This window comes from Echinops telfairi, unplaced genomic scaffold (genome assembly GCF_000313985.2).
Source record: "Echinops telfairi isolate 266 unplaced genomic scaffold, ASM31398v2 ScPeMD7_1;HRSCAF=3_0, whole genome shotgun sequence".
NCBI lineage: Eukaryota > Metazoa > Chordata > Mammalia > Afrosoricida > Tenrecidae > Echinops > Echinops telfairi.
In genome coordinates, this window is record NW_022103896.1 from 38708779 (window position 1) to 38728341 (window position 19563).

Here is a 19563-nt window from a genome sequence, read left to right on the forward strand (position 1 = left end):
TCGGTTCCCTCTTTCCTACCCATTCTCCCTTTACCCTCCCTGTTTTGCCACTCACACCACTGGTCCTATAGGGCTCATCCGTCCTGGATTCCCCTTTTAAGAAATTTTATTAAGTTTACCTCTCTGTATTCCCCATCTTCACAACCTTCTGAACTTTGGACTTTTGATTTGAGCTGGCCCAACAGCATATTTTGATCGGACTTTTTTTTAAAACCATATAGGAAGATTAAATTTTGAGCATTCAAACTTTTGGAATTTTTTCTTTGGGACTCATGTGTTCCAGGTTGCCCCTGTTGTCCTTGCATAAGGATTAATAGCATCCCCATTCACTCTTATAAGGATATCATTTGTGTAGTAAGTTGTATGACTGTTGAACTTGTAGACATGTATATTTTGAAGAAAACTTGGCGATATTGATTAAGTATTTGGTTTCATATTTTAAGTGATAAAATCTGAAAATAAACTCCAAGATAGATTTCTTGTATAATTCTGTTTTGATAACATAATTGAACTCTGCAGAACACAATGCATTTAAAAAGTGAAAGAAAGGAAAGTGAAAATAGCTGATACTTTTTAATGAAATCTACCTTTACACAATTTTTCTTTTAATTAAGGGAAAATGTTGCAAATAACAGGAAACCATGCACTGAAGAATTTGACTAAAGGTTGCCTGAGTGAACTGTTTTCTAGATTTTGTCTTGGGAAGCCATGGATATCAATTTGAGAGCATTTTTAAAAACCTTTTATTGTGATGTAACATTCATCCAGTAAAGCACATGAGCCATGAGTGTAGATCAGTGATCTATCAGGCTGAACATACCTCTCAACCACTATAAATAGTCCCCTTTGTGCCCCCTTCCTCCCGACTTTGGATATCATAAATCAGTTTTTTGAATTTTATATAAATGGGATCATATAGTATGTACTCTTTTAGATGCAGTTAACCCTTTTGTGTGTGACAGTATCTTGTTCTTTTCATTGCTGTTTCTTTGATACTAAAGTTTGAATATACCATAGTTTTTCCATTCTACTGCTGATGGAAATGCTCATTTCCAATATTTTGGCCATTGTAACTAATGCTACTATAATTGTGTTATGTATGTCTTTTGATGCATGTGTGCATTCTGTTCTCTTTAGTATTCATTTCTAGTCATAAAATTGCTGAGAATAAGATAACTATGTTCAAATTTGGAAATATTGTCAAACTGGTTTCCAAATTAATTGTACCATACTTAACCCTAACAGAGTAAGAGAGTTCTGATTTTTCTGTAACAGGACTTGAAAATATCAGCCTTTTATTGTAACTATCCTACTGCATGGGTCAGGAATCCATCGATGCCGTTTTAATGCGTATTTCTCTGATGACTAATTATGTTGAACACTTTCATATCTTTTTGTGAAATGTCTATTCAAGCCTTTCATCTATTTTTCTGTAGGCTTTTTCTTTTGATTTGCGTGTGTTCTTTACGTATTCCAGATACTGGTCTTTTATTCTTTTTAGGTGGCACGTGTCTTCTCCTAAATACTGTCTCTTGATCGTTTTATTTTCTGATTTATCAATCTTTTGAGTTAATGGTTAGTGCTTTTGTTAATCCTATTGAAGGAATCTTTTGAAATATTCTCTTCCGTTGTCTTCTGGAAGCTTTATGATTCATTGTACACACTTAGATCTATGAAACATCTGGAATTTATTTTTGTGTACAGGGTGAGCTACAGGTCAAGATCCTTTTCTTTTCTCGGATGAATAGAGCGTGCGTGTGTGCGCGCGCGCATGCGCGTCTGTAACTTTACAATCAGTCTTTCTATCTGGCAGTGTAGGACACTTCCTCTTAGCCCCTTTCTTCTTCCTTAAGACACGTGGGCCATTCTTAGCCTTTTGTGTATGCATGTACATTGACGATTAGCTTTTCAACTTTTTAAAACGGTAATGAGGACTCACTGCAGTCAGAGTAATAATGATGAGATATTTTGTGAAAGGTTTTAATTTCATTGATTGGGTTAAAATAACCATGTCCTGGTTGGTTATTTTTGTATTAGTTTAATAACAAGAACAACTAATCATGAAAGAACATACTTGTTTGGAATTGCATAGTGAGTTTGTAAGTTTATGAAGCATGCAGACTAAGAAAACAGTGGCATGGTCTTGATATGTTTGTTTGTTTGTTTGCTTTTTCAGGTCATCTATGATAGCAATCTCCTGTAAGTCGGACTTTTTCAAGAATTCTCTGAAGAAACCAAATAATGATTTTCTTACATCATGACTTAATCTGAATGCAGGAGCAAAATAAGTTTTGTCTTTAAATATAATGAAGGGTTGTGTGTAAACACGGACCCTGACTTAATTCTAATGAGCATTTTAGACATGAGCTTACATCGGCAAATGGGTTCAGATCGAGATCTCCAGTCTTCTGCTTCATCTGTGAGCTTGCCTTCGGTCAAAAAGGCACCCAAGAAAAGAAGAATTTCAATAGGCTCTCTGTTCCGGAGAAAAAAGGACAATAAACGGAAATCAAGGGAGCTAAATGGCGGGGTGGATGGAATTGCGAGTATTGAAAGTATACATTCTGAAATGTGTATTGATAAGAACTCCATTTTCTCTACAAATACCTCCTCTGACAATGGATTGACTTCTATCAGCAAACAAGTTGGAGACTTTATAGAGTGCCCTTTGTGCCTGCTGCGGCATTCTAAAGACAGATTTCCTGAGATAATGACTTGCCATCACCGATCTTGTGTGGATTGCTTGCGACAATATCTACGGATAGAAATCTCCGAAAGCAGAGTTAATATCAGTTGTCCAGAATGTACTGAACGGTTTAATCCCCACGATATTCGCTTGATATTAAGTGACGATGTCTTAATGGAGAAATATGAAGAATTTATGCTTAGACGGTGGCTTGTGGCAGATCCAGATTGTAGGTGGTGTCCGGCACCAGACTGTGGGTAAGAGAATTTACTGACTATTGTTGAAAAGAAAAATCTTGAAGGGGAAGGTGGGGGAGAATGGGGAAATTGATCACAGTGATCTATATATAACCTCCTCCCTGGGAGGCAGACAACAGAAAAGTGAGTGAAGGGAGACATCGGCAGTGTAAGACATGGAAAAAAACAATAATTTATAAATTATCAAGGATTCGTGAGGGAGGGGGCGGGGAATGAGCAGGGAAGGGATCAAGTAGAAAGCAAATGTTTAGAGAATGATGATGGCAACAAATGTACAAATAATTTATTTTAAAAAGGAAAGAAAAAGAAAAGAAAAATCAATGTGCCTAAGATTTCATTTACTAAGTAGACAGACATGCTGAATTCATGCCATGTGTCAGGTACAGTGTTAGTTATAGGCAGGAAACGGTCTTACTCATTTTTATATTTCTTGCATTTGATTTATTTAAGAGCATTTTTGAGAGAAAAGGATAAGATGGTAGAGTACAGGATCTGGTTTATAAATTCTTTTGTATGAGTAACATCATTTCTCAAATATTTTGAAAATTTCAGAAACTCATTTGGGACCTTTTTATTTCCCCCCCCTTTTCCCTCCCTCCCTGAAGTTTTGTTATAAAAATTGGCTTCATATTTTAAATATCTGAAGCTTATATCTTAAATGTTAACTAAAGTATAAAATATACACCAGTAAAGACATTTATCTTTAAAAGGTTCTTGTGTTATGAGAGCAACTACTTGATTGTTATGCAAGTTTAACCAAGAAATTGTACTTAATTAAGTTAACGATAAATTAATTTGGGGCTTTAGGTGCTTGCGTAACCTACAAAGCAGAAAACATGTCAAATGGCTTTTATCAATGTGTTTTCATTAGTGGGTGACTTATTCTGACTGGGTGTGTTAGTCTGGTTTGACTAGAGAAACAAATTCATAGACAATCACGTGTATAAGAAAGAGCTTTATATACAAGAGCAATTAGATATTGAAAAAACATTCCAGCCCAGTTCAGATCAAGTCCATAGGTCCAATATTGGCCCATATGTTCGATACCAGTCTATAAAGTCCACTTCAGACTCACAAAACACATGCAATAATGCCAAATGCAAGATCACAAACCAGTGGGTTGTAAGTCTTGTGAATCCAGATGCAAGCATCTCAGCGCTGGCAGGGATCTCCATGTGGCTTCTCCAGCTCAGGGCACTAGTGTAGTAGTTCCATGTGTCTTGTCAGTAGAGCGTCTCCCAGGGAGTGAGCAGAGAGCGTGTCTCCTGCCTCCACGGAGAAAATACAGGAATTCCCAGAACCCTCAGGGGAAGGCCATGCCCACACAGAGGCCTCATTGGCTGTACAGTGATTGACAGGCAAAATTCCACCCCTTGACTCATAATCCTCTCAAATTGATAGCATTATATAACTACCACACTAGGTTAAGAGTATATTTTATGTACTCAGTGGACTTAAAGGTTTGTGATTGTGTTACATAGAATCGTCACCCAGTGACATAAAATATGTATGTATACTTAGAAAATAGAATACTTCGTGAGCCCTCATTTAAAGGTTACAGGTACAGTTTTACTTAGCATGAGTCTGTAGACTTGATTTTGAGTCACTATTAAGTGGTGTCGATAGTTAATGTTTGTAGCATAATTGTTATCATATGACTTAGTAAAATAGGTCTTAACTGTTTCTTTGATTAAGTTGCAAGTGTTTAAACATTCATTTCTAGAGAATTGGCTACATGCTTTCCAGTATAGGAAATATACTTCCCACTGGTTACCGAGGACTGGAGATTCAATAGTGACCAAAAGACAAAATGTCCAGCCCTCTAGGAACTTGTTACAACCGTTGGACCCACAGAGGGACAGTTTAAAATTTGAATGACTTTTATTGCATGGGGAATATTGTTAAATGTGGCATTCACAGAAATGCTTAGTTTCGGTACAGGACCATAGAGAGGTAGGTGGTATTTAACCCTTGTCATTGTTCAACACACTTTTCCCCAGAAATGTCTAGGTATGAAATTAAGAATTTTTCTTTATGTATATGATATATATTTATCACTAATCAATATGACATTAATTTTATGTAAACACACAGGTTAGCACACCTTGACATACTTCCCCTCACTCAGAGTAGATGAAAGTACCCTGTGACCTGATTTCTGTTTCTGTTTGAGAAAGCTCAGAGTTCCTGACTTAATGTTCTTCCGAGGACCAGGGCAAATTAGGATTGTTTATAGGACAACATCCCATAACATAAAAGAAATCAACTCTACAGAGTGAGGAGAGTGGAGCAAATGAATGGAAGAGCTCAGAAGGTCAAACCAGTGCTCTGATTGAATCGGGAGGCTAGCTAGCCTGGTGCATACGAAAGGTCTACCCTTCAGTGGAGTGTGGGGGCTGGATGAGGACTGTGCATGTGCTGCCTTCGATGAAAACATCTGAGTACCTTCTGCCTCTGAGGCCTAGTTGTTTACTTTGGGTGAACGGTGAAAAGTTTCTGTTTCTCTCCTAGTATGGTTCACTTGCCTAAGGCTGCCCACTCTCATCTCGTGGGTGCTGCTGACTTGTCTGGGTGCTTTGGATGTAGGAGTACTGGAGCATGTATTATAATAGAATGTAAATATTAAATTTCAACGGAGAGGGAGGTATTGGGGTTTCAGGGGGTTTTTTCTTCTGCCTCTATAAATTGTGACTGACTTCAAAGAATTGTTGATTTGGGCATTGTCCTCTGTATTCAGAGATTTCTCCCATCCTCCTCCCTACTTTTTCCTTTATGTCTGCAAGAAAATGTAGTGCAGAGAAGAGATCTAGTAAAAAGTACCTTTTCCTATGCAAAGAAATCAGTATCTTAAACAAGACTATTTTAGTTTATTCTTTGGATTATAAACTATAATCTCTGGATTATAGTTTATTCTGTAGGTTTTAATATCTTAATGGCAGGGGCTGCAGGTGCCATCTTGATAATTGCTGGTATTTTTGAGTCCATCATCATGGATATATGTTCATGGGTTATTGCTGTGCAGTGTGCTGTCAACACTGTTCCACTTCACAGTCACCCTGTCTGACCAGTAGAGCTACCCCATAGCGTTTCCTAGGCTGTAATCATTGTGAAAGCAGCTCACCTGGTCTTCTTTCCTGATGCTGGCCTTTTGACCAGCAGCCAAGTGCTAACCCATTCATTAGCCACCATGGTCTGGTATACCTGTGACACCTCCAGCTCATTGCTGTTAAGTTGACTCTATGGGGTTGAATAGAACTGTCCCATAGGGTTTCCAAAGTTGTAATCTGTATAGAAGCACATTGCCGCATCTTTCTCCCACAGAGCAGCTGGTGGATTTGAACTACTGACTTTTGGATTAGCAGCTGAGCACGTAGCCACTGCACCCCAGGACTCCTCGTGCCTTTGGCAGATAATGGGGATTAGAGGATTGGTCTATCAGAAATAAAATAGATTTCAAGATTTAAATTTTTAGAGTAAGCCACTCCGGGAACAACAGGTCTTAAAATGAAAGAACTCCCTAAGTAATAAAATCTTATGTAATTGTATAGAGTATCTTGAAACTGAATGAAGTCTTAGTTAAAGTTACACCTTAGGTTTTTGTGTGAGCAAGAGAGTCCTGAAAACTCCCCTAACATTTCCAGGCAAAGTAAAAATAGTTGCTAGCCTAAAACACCTTCTTATACATAGATTAGCACTTGTAGGCTGCTGTTGTAAAAGAAACTTAGAAAATGCTTTTAAATTTTTTAATTAAAATTTAAAAAATAATTATAGAGTTCATGCAGTTATAAGAAAATAATACAGAGAGATAAAATTTGCCCCAGTGATAACATTTCGCAGTGCTGAAGTACAGTATCGTAACCAAGCTATTGACATTAATTCCATCTACCTATCTTACTGAAACATTTCTCGTTTTCCTTGGGGTAGATTTGCCCTGTGTTTGTGTGTGCACCACCACACTCAAGGGTCTAAGGGGTCCATCAAGAGCTGCTCATGTTGCTCTTTCATAACCACACCCTCCTTGCTCTTCCCTGCTTGCTTTCCTCTGGTAACCATTCATCTGTTTTTCATGTCTACAATTTTATATAAATGCGATCATACAGCTTTAACATTGTGAAAATGGCCTTTTCACTTGGCAAAATTCCCTGAAAATGAATCCAAGTTGTGTGTCATTTGGCCCTTTTTATTGCTGAGCAGTATTCCGTGATATTTATGTGTCATAGTTTAACTGTACACCTGTTGAAGGACATTGAACTGTGTGCAGGTTTTGTTCAAAGCTGCTATGAACATTCATGAACAGGTTTCAGTATAACATGAGTTTTCATTTCTATGGGATAAAGGCCCAAGAATGCCCAGAATTTATTTTAACTGCCAAAAAATTAACTCAGCGAATAGTTACTAGGGAGAATCATGGATCTAGTCCTTCTTTTAACAGAAAGAAAAAGAAAATTCCTGTTGACAATCGCTGGTACAAGATTGACCCCAAAGACAATGTTCATGGTGCTGTCTTAGAAAGAAGTGAAAGTTGATGGCTTCCTTGTTGTTGGGTGCCAGTTATTCCCTTCCGGCTCACTGCGACCCTGTGCACAACAGAATGACACACTGCCCAGCCCTGTGCTTGAGCTCATCTGTACAGTACTGTGTCAGTCCATCTTACTGAAGGCCTTCCTCTTTTTAACTTCCCCTCCACTTTACCAAGAAGGATGTCCTTCTCCGGGAATTGTTCTCTTCTGATAACATGTCCAAAGCACAAAGTCTCACCATCGCTGCCTCCAAGGAGCATTCTGGCTCTCTTCCAAGAGAGATTTTGGTAGTCCTGATACTTTCAATATCCTTTGCCAACACCATCGTTCCAATGCCTCAGTTTTTCTTCAGTCTTCCATATTCAGTGTCCTACCTTTCATAACATCCTTGCTTTGCAATACTTGTCTAGCAGTTTGTCCTACTGTGGTAGCTTGTGTGTTGCTGTGATGCTGGAAGCTATATCACTGGTATTTCAAATGCCAGGAGGGTCATCCAAAGTGACCAGGTTTCAGCCGAGCTTCCAGACCAGAAACTGACTAAGAAGAAGGAATAGGCACTATCACTAAGTTTGTGAATGGGGACAGTATGTCATTAACAGGTGTAGCTGGACTATGATCCCAAATCCATTACAATCAAGTCAGTCCTACCTAGTGATTGCATATAGGGCTTCCAATACTAAATCTTTTCGGAAATAAAAAGCTTCATCTCTCTGATTTTCCACAATGGCATTTTACTGTATTTTTGGATGTCTTTTGTGATGGGTTCCAATAAGTGAAATTATTGGGAACATTTTATTATGTAATACTAAATAGTTGTCAAGAAATATACCAGTATATATACACAGGAGCTTCAGAAAGTTCATGGAAAAGTAGAATTAGACACCAACTCTTTGAAGCCTCCTCATGTTGCCCAAAATATCAAAACTAAACTCAATGCCAACAAGTTGATACTGACTCAGAGTGACCCTATTGGACCAGAAGAAATGTCATGTGGGTTTCTGAGGCTGTAACTCTTTTTGGGAGTAGAAAGCCCCATCTTCCTCCCACAGAGCAGCAGGTGGATTCAAACTGCTGACCTTGCAGTTTACCCAGTACAGTTAGTAACACACCACGCCACCAGGGCACTTCATGTTGCCAGAAGTGTTCAAATTCAGTGTTATTTTTAGTCCAAATTCAAGTGTTATTTTTTTCCCTTTGTAAATATGTTAAAATGAAAAGTTGACGAAAACAAGTCTTAGCCTTTTGTATGTATGACTACCTGTAAACTGTTCATCTTTCTCCCCATTCTATATTGGTAAGATAATGTTAGGGTTCTTAAGACTACAGCCCCTCCTCACTTACCGACATGGTTAGGTTCCAAAGCCCAAGTTACTATGTAAAAGTCAGCATTCTATGAAAATGGACGATGACTATATCAGATCATAACTGCCAAACCACTCAGAATCGTGGCCCAGCCAAGATAATACATAATCCGAATCATCACAGCCAATGTTACCCTCATGCCACACCTCGGCATTCATGACTGCCATATATACATTGTTAATGTGCAAACTAAATGAATGAAAGATTTTTTTCTTAAGTGCAACTTGTTGGATAACAAGATACTCAATAACTGCGGAATAAGTATATTTCAAAATGTCTAGGAATAACATTTTAGTTTTAAATGTGTTGTAGGAATAACCTTTTAGTTTGATGATTCATTTTTTAGTTAATGATTATTTATTTTATACTACATTTAAAGTATTTTTTTTTCTTGCTCTTTCAAGATACGCTGTGATAGCCTTTGGCTGTGCCAGCTGTCCAAAATTAACTTGTGGGCGAGAAGGCTGCGGAACAGAGTTTTGCTACCACTGTAAACAGATTTGGCATCCTAATCAGACCTGCGATGCTGCCCGGCAAGAGAGAGCCCAGAGTTTACGTTTGAGAACTATTCGTTCTTCTTCCATTAGTTACAGCCAAGAATCTGGAGCAGCAGGTATTTATTTATTTATTCACGAATAAAATAATGGGCACATACAGCACACTCATTGTTTTCACTAAGCAAATATCTGTGGGTATATCTATCAACGCACAGTGTTCAACTGCAGCTATCACCTATCCTTCCTTCCAGTTTTCAAAAATGTTTTATAGAATTTGTGCCCCCAAAGCACTTGGTCTTTTCCCATAGGACTAAAAGGTATTTGTGATTGGAAAAACATGAGTGTTGAGAAAGAAAAAGCAAAAGCAGTGCCATGATGATTATTTATAAAGCTAGTAGCCAAAACTGGTGTGGAACTTCTTTGCAAAAGTGTTAGCACATGTTTTCAACAAAATTCTGGTTTTGAAATGTCACCTGTAGATTAATTTTAATTATACAAAATATGACAAAATCACAAACTTAGAGCAGTATTTATTCTTAGAATGCTTTTCTTTTTTCATGTTTTGTGAAATGCGTTCTCACTTGCTGACGTCTCATCCAGTCCCGGGATCAAGTTTACAGTATTCAAATATTAGTATAGAAGGCACCAAGAACTTTAAGATGTAAATTTAAAAGCTCTATGGAAGCTATACATTAAGAAAGTATACATCCTAGGAACTTAAAAAATTCCCTCTGAATGTGAAAGACAAACTTTGGAAAGCACAGAAAATTACTTAGAAGATAAATTCCTAACTGCAAGATATTGAAATAGTATTTTGTTATGCTAAAAAAAACATCTTATTAAAACTTAACATGAAAAATTCAACACTCAGTATTTTACATAATATATATGAATCTTTTGCTTGTTTGGTGACTGGCTTATTTCTTTTTCTCTCTTGAAGATTTTGAATGAAATCCAAATAGTAGTCGTAGTTTGTAGATCCCTGTTGTGAAGCACTTCAGAGAGGAATTACCTCTACCTAAGCCACCTCCCCGAGGACTCAGCAGTAGCCACTGGGGGACAGACACTTAACAGGCATCCTTCCTCTCTCAGGTGTAGAGGATGGATATCTCTTAGCCGTAGAGCACCTAGATAGCTCATGGGAAGCAGAATAGATTCTTCCACTAGATTGCCTGAATTCAAATCTCTGCTCTCCACTTACTCTCTGTGAGACTCTTAAGTTACATGAAATATCTGTGAAATAAGATATTAATTGTACATTATTCCATAGGGTTAAAATATTTCCTGACTCATAGTAAGGGTTCTCTCGGACAGGGCAGAGAAATTAGAGTCTCCTGATAGAGATTTTAGTATATCTGGGTTTTCATTTTTTAAAATCACAAAAATCAGGCTTTTGCTATTATTTCTGAAATACCATGATTTTGAGCAAACATCTAAGATGTAACTGTTGGTCTCTGAGCAAGAGCAAAGAATTTGGAGCAAAGGGTAATGAAGGAAACCAACATCTCAAAAGAAACCACCGTGTATATTCGTGTATAAGCTGAGTTTTTCAGCACATTTTTAATGCAGTTTTTGTGGTAAAATTAGGTGCCTCGGCTGATATGCGGATCGCTTATACTCAAGTATATACAGTAGTCCTCAGGATTAATAAGAGCCCACACAAACTAGGGCTGCTTCTGTCCTGAGACCGGAAGAACTAGATGGTACCTAACTGTCATTACTGACTGTTCTGACTAGATACCCACTAGAAGAGAGGATGAGAGGAAAATTCTGACTAGATACCCACTAGATACCAAGAGAGGATGAGAGGAAAATTCTCATTTGGCGTCCCCAAACTACAGCCACATGCACCCGCCGAGGACATTTATCCGGCCCGCCCAGTGTTTGTGCCCCGTTTTTTTTCTCACTGGAGAACCTTTTATTTACTTATATTATTTTATTTTGTTGTTTTAAACTATAGTCTGGCCTTCCAACAGTCTGAGGGACAGTGAACTGGCCCCGTTTAAAAAGTTTGAGGACCCTGCTCAAGACGATTGCCTTTAGATACTCTTTGAACTTGGCACTGAAGCTTCTAGCGAATATTAGTATAGAAGGCACCAACTAATAAATGAACCATCTATTTTCTTTTACAATTTTTTATCCTTTTATAAAAAATGTAATATTTATTGGGTTCCTCATCTCACCTATAATCCTGTACCACTATCAACAGTAAATGTTTTGTTGTAAGTCTTTATAAGTGTGTCTAATGCACTTAGTTAGGAAGAAGAGGAAACATTTAAACCAAAGTCTGGTGTTAGAGTAGCCTGTTGTCTTTTCTGATCATGATAATTCCCATATTTTAAAGGTAAACAGTAATCAAAGACAAAAGCTTTACCAAACACTTTAAAGAAAACAGAAAGTCCTTTTTGTTTTTAATATAAAAGAGCTATGAATTATTTTTCTCCTGGAGAGTGGAAGATTAATTGATAGTCTAATCAGTAAAATTATTATAATTTAGCACTTGTACATTTTGAGAAAATTTTGAGAAAAATATGAGTGTACAGTAATTTTTTTAATTGCAAGGTTAAAAAAATACAGACAAAATAGCCTTGATTATCTCCACAAAGAGTCAAAATAAGTAGATACAGATACATAGAGACATAACAAAAATACATTGCTTATTAGTTCTCTTAACTTAGATATCGAAAGGCTGTCTTGTGTTGTTTTTAGAACCATGATGAAATAGGGATGCCACTTTCCAATTTGTTTTTGAAGATTACAGGTATTAGAACCAATGCCTAAGTCCTGTACTCCTCCTATTTCTAGTTGGTGCATCTACTGCTTGAGTATACATTGGAATTAGGAAGTTTATCAATTGATAACTCCACTTAAGCAAATGTTGATAGTTTTTTTCAATCCAGTGCATTAGGTATTATAGCAAGTATAAAAGCCAGTTTTGTTTCATTCATATCCCAATGTTAAATTACGTTTAATGTTGCCTTTGTATTCTTTAGACAGTTTAAATCATGACTAATGAATACTTTAAAATTGTTATATTCTAGTAGTGATCATTTATCTTAATCTGGTTGCATACAATTATCAGATTGCTCAAAATTGCTTGAAATGCTAGTTGTGATCTCTGACCAGTTCTTAAGTTAAGAAGCCATTGTGGCCCTAGAAGAAGCCCTACGGAAGTCTACAGTCACTGATAAAGCACACAGGCAAATCTGACCTTAAAATGTGTAGAAAGAAGAATAAAATACAACTTATTGCTTGGGGTATGAGAAATTAAAACAAATATGTTAATTCAGTAAGAGCTTTATAAATACATTCTTCTAAAAACCAACTGTCCGTGCGTAGTTAGAAAATAAAGCGGGCTAATAGTTACAGGTTAACTGTTTATAAGTAGATACAAAATTCAAGGGTTACATAGTTTAAATAACTCTTTGTGTCAGTGATTCCAAAGTTACATACCACTTGATTAAGACTTGGTACCGTTAGGCATTGTGGCCATATTACTATGTACACGGAGCAACTACGGTAGCATTTTTTGAGCACTTGAATAAAAAGGACCAAGACCGTTAGCAGTCAAGGGCCTAACTAGCTATAATGACATTAACTTTGGAACTGTTTTCAGTTGTCTGTACGCTAGTGTTTATAACGATGTAGTTTTTCCTTAACCTCTGACCTCTTCTGTTTCTCTGTATGAATCCTTGCAAGGCCCATCTGTTTATTGCATGTATAATATTACTTAAAAGAGAGAAATGAACTCAGTGCTTTGTCTGTAGTGCCTCAAATCAATATCAGATTGTCACTTCCTATTAGTACTCATTCACTAAAGAAGTACTATAGAACATCTGCATTTTAATTAACTAGAAAGGGTGGAAAAGTTGTAGAACATGAATGCCGCTCAGAGAAGCCGGCTATGGGGCAGGGACAAAGACAGACCTTATCACAGTTTGCCGAAACTCACCTTGGTCCTCCATTTTCTTTTTATTCCTTTGTCCTCGCTAATCCTGTGATTGAAAAATGTCTAAAAATTAACAGTGTTAAATGTCTTCTGTTTCTCAGAAGAGAGGAATAAGTGCTTTCTTTATGAGAAATCGCAAATTAAATTTATCAAGTTAACAAACTATACATATTAAGATCTCTTTTTGGGGGTGGGACATTACTACTATTGATACCAACCTACTAAAAAGGGTTGCCTTTCTATCAGTTTTACCTGCTAAACAGATTTGTCGGTTTTCCTAATAGCGGATGACATAAAGCCTTGCCCACGATGTGCTGCCTATATAATAAAGATGAACGACGGGAGCTGCAATCACATGACGTGTGCAGTCTGTGGTTGTGAGTTTTGTTGGTTGTGTATGAAAGAAATCTCAGATTTACATTATTTAAGGTAAGTTTTTGGAAAGAGCTACTTATATCTAAATAATAGTTTCTATTGTTACAAAGGGACATTTACAGGGATCTATTTTATTCTAGTTATGTAGATTTAAAAGGAACCATATTTTGCTAATCATTTGGAAATAACTAGTAAAATTAAAAAGTAATAACTTTTTGTTGTTGTTAAGTGATAAAGCCAGTATTTAAGGTCTGATAGTAGGGGATAGTTCCACTTGGTTTTCTCAGGTGGAAGTCTCTTCATTTAAGCTACTAAGTGAGTTGATTGGGGGGTAAAGGGGAGGGAAAACAGTCAAGTGTATACCTAAAATAAGTTTTACATTAATGTGCTTTTTTAAACCTACCAAGATTTAAGGGAAGACTAGGGATATTTTTTTAACATGGATCCCAGTTGTCAGTATCCCTGTAATACAGTACATGGTAGTCCTTACCTTAACTGGGGGGACTTTTAGTCATCTAAGAATTTAAAGAAAGCAAAATCTCACTTCTAAGTATGAGAATCTTTCTTGATAAGGTACTATGTAATTAGTTGTTATGATGCCTTTCAACAGTTTCTTTACACTAACATTTTTTCCCACTAGTCCGTCAGGATGTACTTTCTGGGGAAAGAAACCTTGGAGTCGAAAGAAGAAAATACTGTGGCAACTGGGAACCCTTGTTGGTGCTCCTGTCGGAATTGCTCTCATCGCTGGCATTGCTATCCCTGCAATGATTATTGGCATTCCGGTGTATGTGGGCCGGAAGGTAGGATATGGCACTCCTTGTTGGTTCATGGTCTTTCTTCTCTCAGTCTGAAGGTGCATCTCTGTAGAATCCAGACCCTGTTTGGTGTATTTGTGTGCACTGGGTTGCTGACCACAAGGTCAGCAGTTCAAAACCACCACCCAATCCTTGGGAGAAAGATGATTTTCTGCTTCAATCGTCAGTCTCAGAAATCCACAGAGGCAGTCTACCCTGACCTATGGGGTTCCTATGAGTGAGAATTCAGTCGATGGCAGTGAATTGAGTTTTTTCTGTAGCTTCCATGATTTGGGTCTGCTTTAGTTTTTCTTTGTGCTTTTAATTTTAACTCTTTTTAATTTTTTTTTAATTTTAACTCTTTGGAGTTCTTTTTCATGCTTAGGAGAACTGTTTTGTTTTGGTCTTTCTCATTTCACAATGCATTGGGAAATTTCTCAACTTTGTAGCACAAAGAATATTTTGAAAACATGAAAAGTCTCAATAATTCCTGTCCATGGATGTTAAAGACTTTTATTTTTAATTGACATGTGTTGGGAACATCCCTGTTCATGTTTGTGCATTTGTTTTTGTTGTTGTTTTAAGACAAAGGTTAATTTTAATTTCTTTAATATAAAACAATTATCTTTTTTTTTCATAGTTGGCAGAATAAATTATAAACAATGTGTTTTATAATATATTTCTAATGTTTTGTTAGCTCATGCATATACATAAAAAAATAGACTTGCTTTGCAATGATCTGAATCTGTAAATTGTATTGTATTCACCATGAACCATCTTTGAATATTAAGTATTAGGGAATACATACTTAACATTTTTCGCATGGGCTTATCCTCCTCAAGTCAGACATTTATAATTTAAGTTAATAACTTAATAACACATGCCCTTAACAAAGAAAAATTACCTAGTTCCTTAGTTGTTCCCATGGAGCCTGGTGGTATAATGGGTCAAGCACTGAGCTGCTTGCCTACAAGACCAGCGGTGCAAACTTACCAAATTGCCACACGTTGAAATTGACTTGTTGGCAGGGGGTTTAATGGTTTACAATTTAAGTTCACACCTTTTTTCTTTTCTCCATATTCCAACTTACAGTAAATATGTTTTACAGATTCTAACTGACTTATGAAGGTCCAACACCAATATTTATTAATTAGTACAACTAAGCAAATACTTTTTAAAAGATTTATGAGATAATATATAATGTGGCTAATAAATCTGCTGGTATCTAAATTAATAGAATCTCAGAATTTGAAAATGACTATAGAAATGAGCTAATCCCAGTCCTCTACCTGAGCTGAATAATGAATAAGATTGGAATAAAAAATCTTAATATAAAGAAGAGGTAATGTTTATTGAATCCTCAGAGTGTAGTAGGCTAGTTAATCTCACAGCAGCCTTTCAAGATAGATATTTCAGTCTCTAGTTTTGTATTAGAATATCAGGGCTTGGAAATGCTTATGCAACTTCTTTTTAGTTACACAGAGAGAAGCAGGGCTGGGATTTTAATCCAGACACAGGAATCCCATATGTAAGATCCCTCAGTGAGTTGCACCCCAGCTATTTGGGCGTGATGGGCAAGCCAACTCGGGAGGCTAGAACGTTAGAAAATGTGAGTCAGAACCTTTCCTTTCCATTGTTTCCTTTACTTCTTGCTTAGGCTTGGGACCTCATTCAGAATGAAATCAATCTATTGCCTTATCATTGCCCATTCATTGTAAATAACTTTTTATAACTAGAAAATTAATAATACTATTTTGTTTCATTTTATTTTAATAACCTTGGGCCTAACGTACTACTTTGTTTCATTTTATTTTAATAACATATTTACAAGCTAAATATTTCAGAGAGCCTAAGTAACTAAAGTTTTTAAAAGTTCCAAACCTAGTAGCTGACCATAGTGATTTTTTTATGTAGTTATCCCAAGCAAAGCTCTGCTGAAACAGAGCTGTTTATTTAGTGACTTAGAGAAGTTCACGAGAGAGACAAATGTACTCTACATTCCCACAAATAATTTATAGAGGAAAGATTATCTCACTCCTTGTTTAATACATGAACCCATAAGGTTGCAAGTCAGTAAATTGGTTGCCAATGAATCAGTATTTTCAGTGGTATTTAAGTCTCCAAACCAAGAAATAGGAAAGCCTATTAAGTTGATAAACTATCTAAATGTTGGACCTTTATTTATAATAGAAAATGTTTCAAAAGTAATAAGACAGAAAACAATAATAATTTCTAATTTATCGAGGGTTCATGAGGTTGGGAGGAGCTGATACTAAGCGTTCAAGTAAAAAGAAAATATTTTGGAAATGATGATGGCAACATATGTACAAATACACTTGATACAGTTCTTATAACAATCCACACATCAATTGTAAGAGCCCCAATAAAATGATTTATTATTTTAAGTAATAAGAAAAAAAAGTTGAACTAAGAGATTGATTAAATCAATTATCCAAGCAAGTTAGTAATGAGCCAATAATTTGTGAAAATATGATTTAAGAACAGTAAGAGGCTTAGCTGGAATTTGGAAGCTCAACTATGAAATTATATAAAAGATCCAGTCTGTAGGATTCCAGCCAGCAAATACAGGTCTGTTGCACAAACTCCAATGAATACTACATCTTCTCCTTAATCCTTCCATTTCTCATTCCAGATTCACAATCGATACGAAGGCAAGGACGTTTCAAAGCACAAACGGAATTTGGCCATCGCAGGTGGGGTGACTTTGTCTGTGATCGTGTCCCCAGTAGTAGCTGCAGTAACTGTAGGTAAGAACACCCTTCAAATTATTAGTGACCTCACATCTCAGAGCACTAAAATTATGTGAGAGGGTTCTTAAATCAGAGCATTGTCTTATTGTTGACGGTAAGAGAGGTACTTTTTAAAATTTAAGAACAATTTAAGAAAAGCCTTTCATTCAGTAAAATAAAAATATTCTAGACTGGAGCCTAGGGTAGCTGATAAATGGTTAGTGACTGATGCTCTCCCTGCACCCCACTGAATTCAGAGCCCTGGGACTTAAATATTTAAGTTTACATTGTGTGTGCATGTGCATGCAGTCTGTAAGAAAGGGAGCTTTTAATATGCTTATGTTCCTTAACATTGGGTTGTATCTCCCATTTGGCAGCCATTCTAGCCAAATCTCCAGAACACTAGCACGTTCTGCTTTATGTATGTTCTCTTGAAAAGACCTTCTGAAATGCATGTTTCTGTGCCTAGTGTTTTAGTCTATAGTAATCCATTAAATTTCTCTTTAGGTATCGGTGTTCCTATTATGCTAGCTTATGTCTATGGCGTTGTTCCAATTTCTCTCTGTCGAAGTGGAGGTTGTGGAGTCTCAGCAGGAAATGGAAAAGGAGTCAGGATTGAATTTGATGATGAAAATGATATAAATGTTGGCGGAACTAACACAGCTATAGGTGAGTCCTTTAAAGAAAATGCATTTGATAGCTGTAGGTGATATGTACGTCAGTTTCCATTCTCCACTTACTAGGTCTAGTAATGTTCATCAAGAATTACTTCTTAAATGCTTCCTCTGCCCCCTCCCCCCTCGTGATCCCAGTTCTGCCTTACAAATCCCGCTAGACCAGAGGAAGTACACTGGTACAGATAGGAACTGGAAACACAGAGAATCCAGGGCGGATGAACCCCTCGGGACCAGTGGTGAGAGTGGTGATACCGGGAGGGTAGAGGGAAGGAAGGGGGATTAGAAAGGGGTAACTGATTACAAGAATCTGCATATAACCCCCTCCCAGACAAGAGAAAAGTGCGTGAAGGGAGATGTCGGACAGTGTAAGACATGAAAAATAATTTATAAATTATCAAGGGTTCGTGAGAGGAAAAAATGAGCTGATACAAAGGGCTCAAGTAGAAAGCAAATTAATTGAGAATGATGATGGCAACAAATTTACTGTAGTATAAAGTTTGGGTGGGGGGCCGGCCCCACCACTACTAACACCCACGGGTAGAGTAATGCACAATTGTACGGTAGAGATATATATATATATTAAAGTCATCAAGAGCATGAGAGAGATTACAATAATGGAGTCAGACACATTACATGGTAGCATTGCTCACTTCAGCCCAGCTTGGTGGTCCACCTGGAGAGAGGGGGAAGGGAAGGAGGACAGGGGAAGAGGGGCGCGATCAGTGAGAGCCCAGCGAGAGATCTCTATTGCTGGCCCACGCCTTTGGGGGGGTGCACATCCCCTAATTACAGGTAAAGACATACGTCAGGTGCTCTAGGGACATACACGCAATAGGAAGAGGAGGGATTGGGGGTATACATGTGACAAGATGGGCGGATCTTAGATTTAGGATGGCAGCTTAACTTTGACCTGTTCTCTGGGTCTCCATTATCAGTAGGGTGTAAAACTCCTCATACAGTAATCTGTCCATTGTCTCTAGCAGCAGGGAGCAGTCTGACCTCCCCCCACTAGTCCTTTTGTTTTATATATAAAATTCAAAAGCCACATGGGCGACATGGTTATTTTCTATACATTAAAAGCTGTCAAGGCGAAACTTCATGGTCCAATTAATATAGCCAAAAATTCAGGCTTACAGCAAGCAGTTTGAATCCAGGCATTGGGGGTAAAGTCCCCTTATGCCCATCTTCTATTGGAAGAAGATATGAGAGAGATTGGATACCGCGGCGGGAAGAAATAGAGCCAAACAGGAATGTCTGCTTCTATAGTTAAAGCTGCTGGCCATACAGCAACCAGCTATGTGCTTGTAGGAGACAACCTCAGATCAGCACCATATAGGAGGGTAAAGTGAGGAACAATATCATGAGAATGTGATTAGAACTACCTATAACTCACAAGGTGTAAAGGTCCTGCTCTGCCACTAGAAACCTAGCCTCCCAGGCTCCTTTGCGAGAAAATGAAGGATTTGTCCTTAAACACTCTCTTCCCGTTCTCTACTCCTCACGGTGTTTGCCTTATGTATGAACTTCAAAAGTGCCTTAGAGGCCGTATGATTCTCCTTCACAAGCCTTAACGTTCTACAGAAGCAACACGTGATATCCAGGACAAAATTGTAACCCAGACTATGAGAAATACTTTGAACCCAAGCACGAGGATCCAATCCTTCCATGCCATTCACCAATTGCTTAATTATAT

The 19563-nt window shown here is 37.4% G+C and overlaps 1 protein-coding gene across 1 annotated transcript in view; it reads left to right on the plus strand.

The window, feature by feature from the left end:
• The first annotated feature begins 2182 nt into the window (after positions 1-2182).
• Positions 2183-19563, plus strand: part of RNF19A (ring finger protein 19A, RBR E3 ubiquitin protein ligase) — a 28695-nt gene continuing 11314 nt past the window's right edge. Inside the window, exons 1-6 of the mRNA XM_004697458.4 lie at positions 2183-2943; positions 9230-9438; positions 13556-13700; positions 14287-14449; positions 17097-17211; positions 17701-17862. Coding sequence (XP_004697515.1) covers positions 2348-2943; positions 9230-9438; positions 13556-13700; positions 14287-14449; positions 17097-17211; positions 17701-17862 — 1390 coding nt within the window. The 5' untranslated portion in view covers positions 2183-2347. The remainder of the gene's footprint in view (positions 2944-9229; positions 9439-13555; positions 13701-14286; positions 14450-17096; positions 17212-17700; positions 17863-19563) is intronic.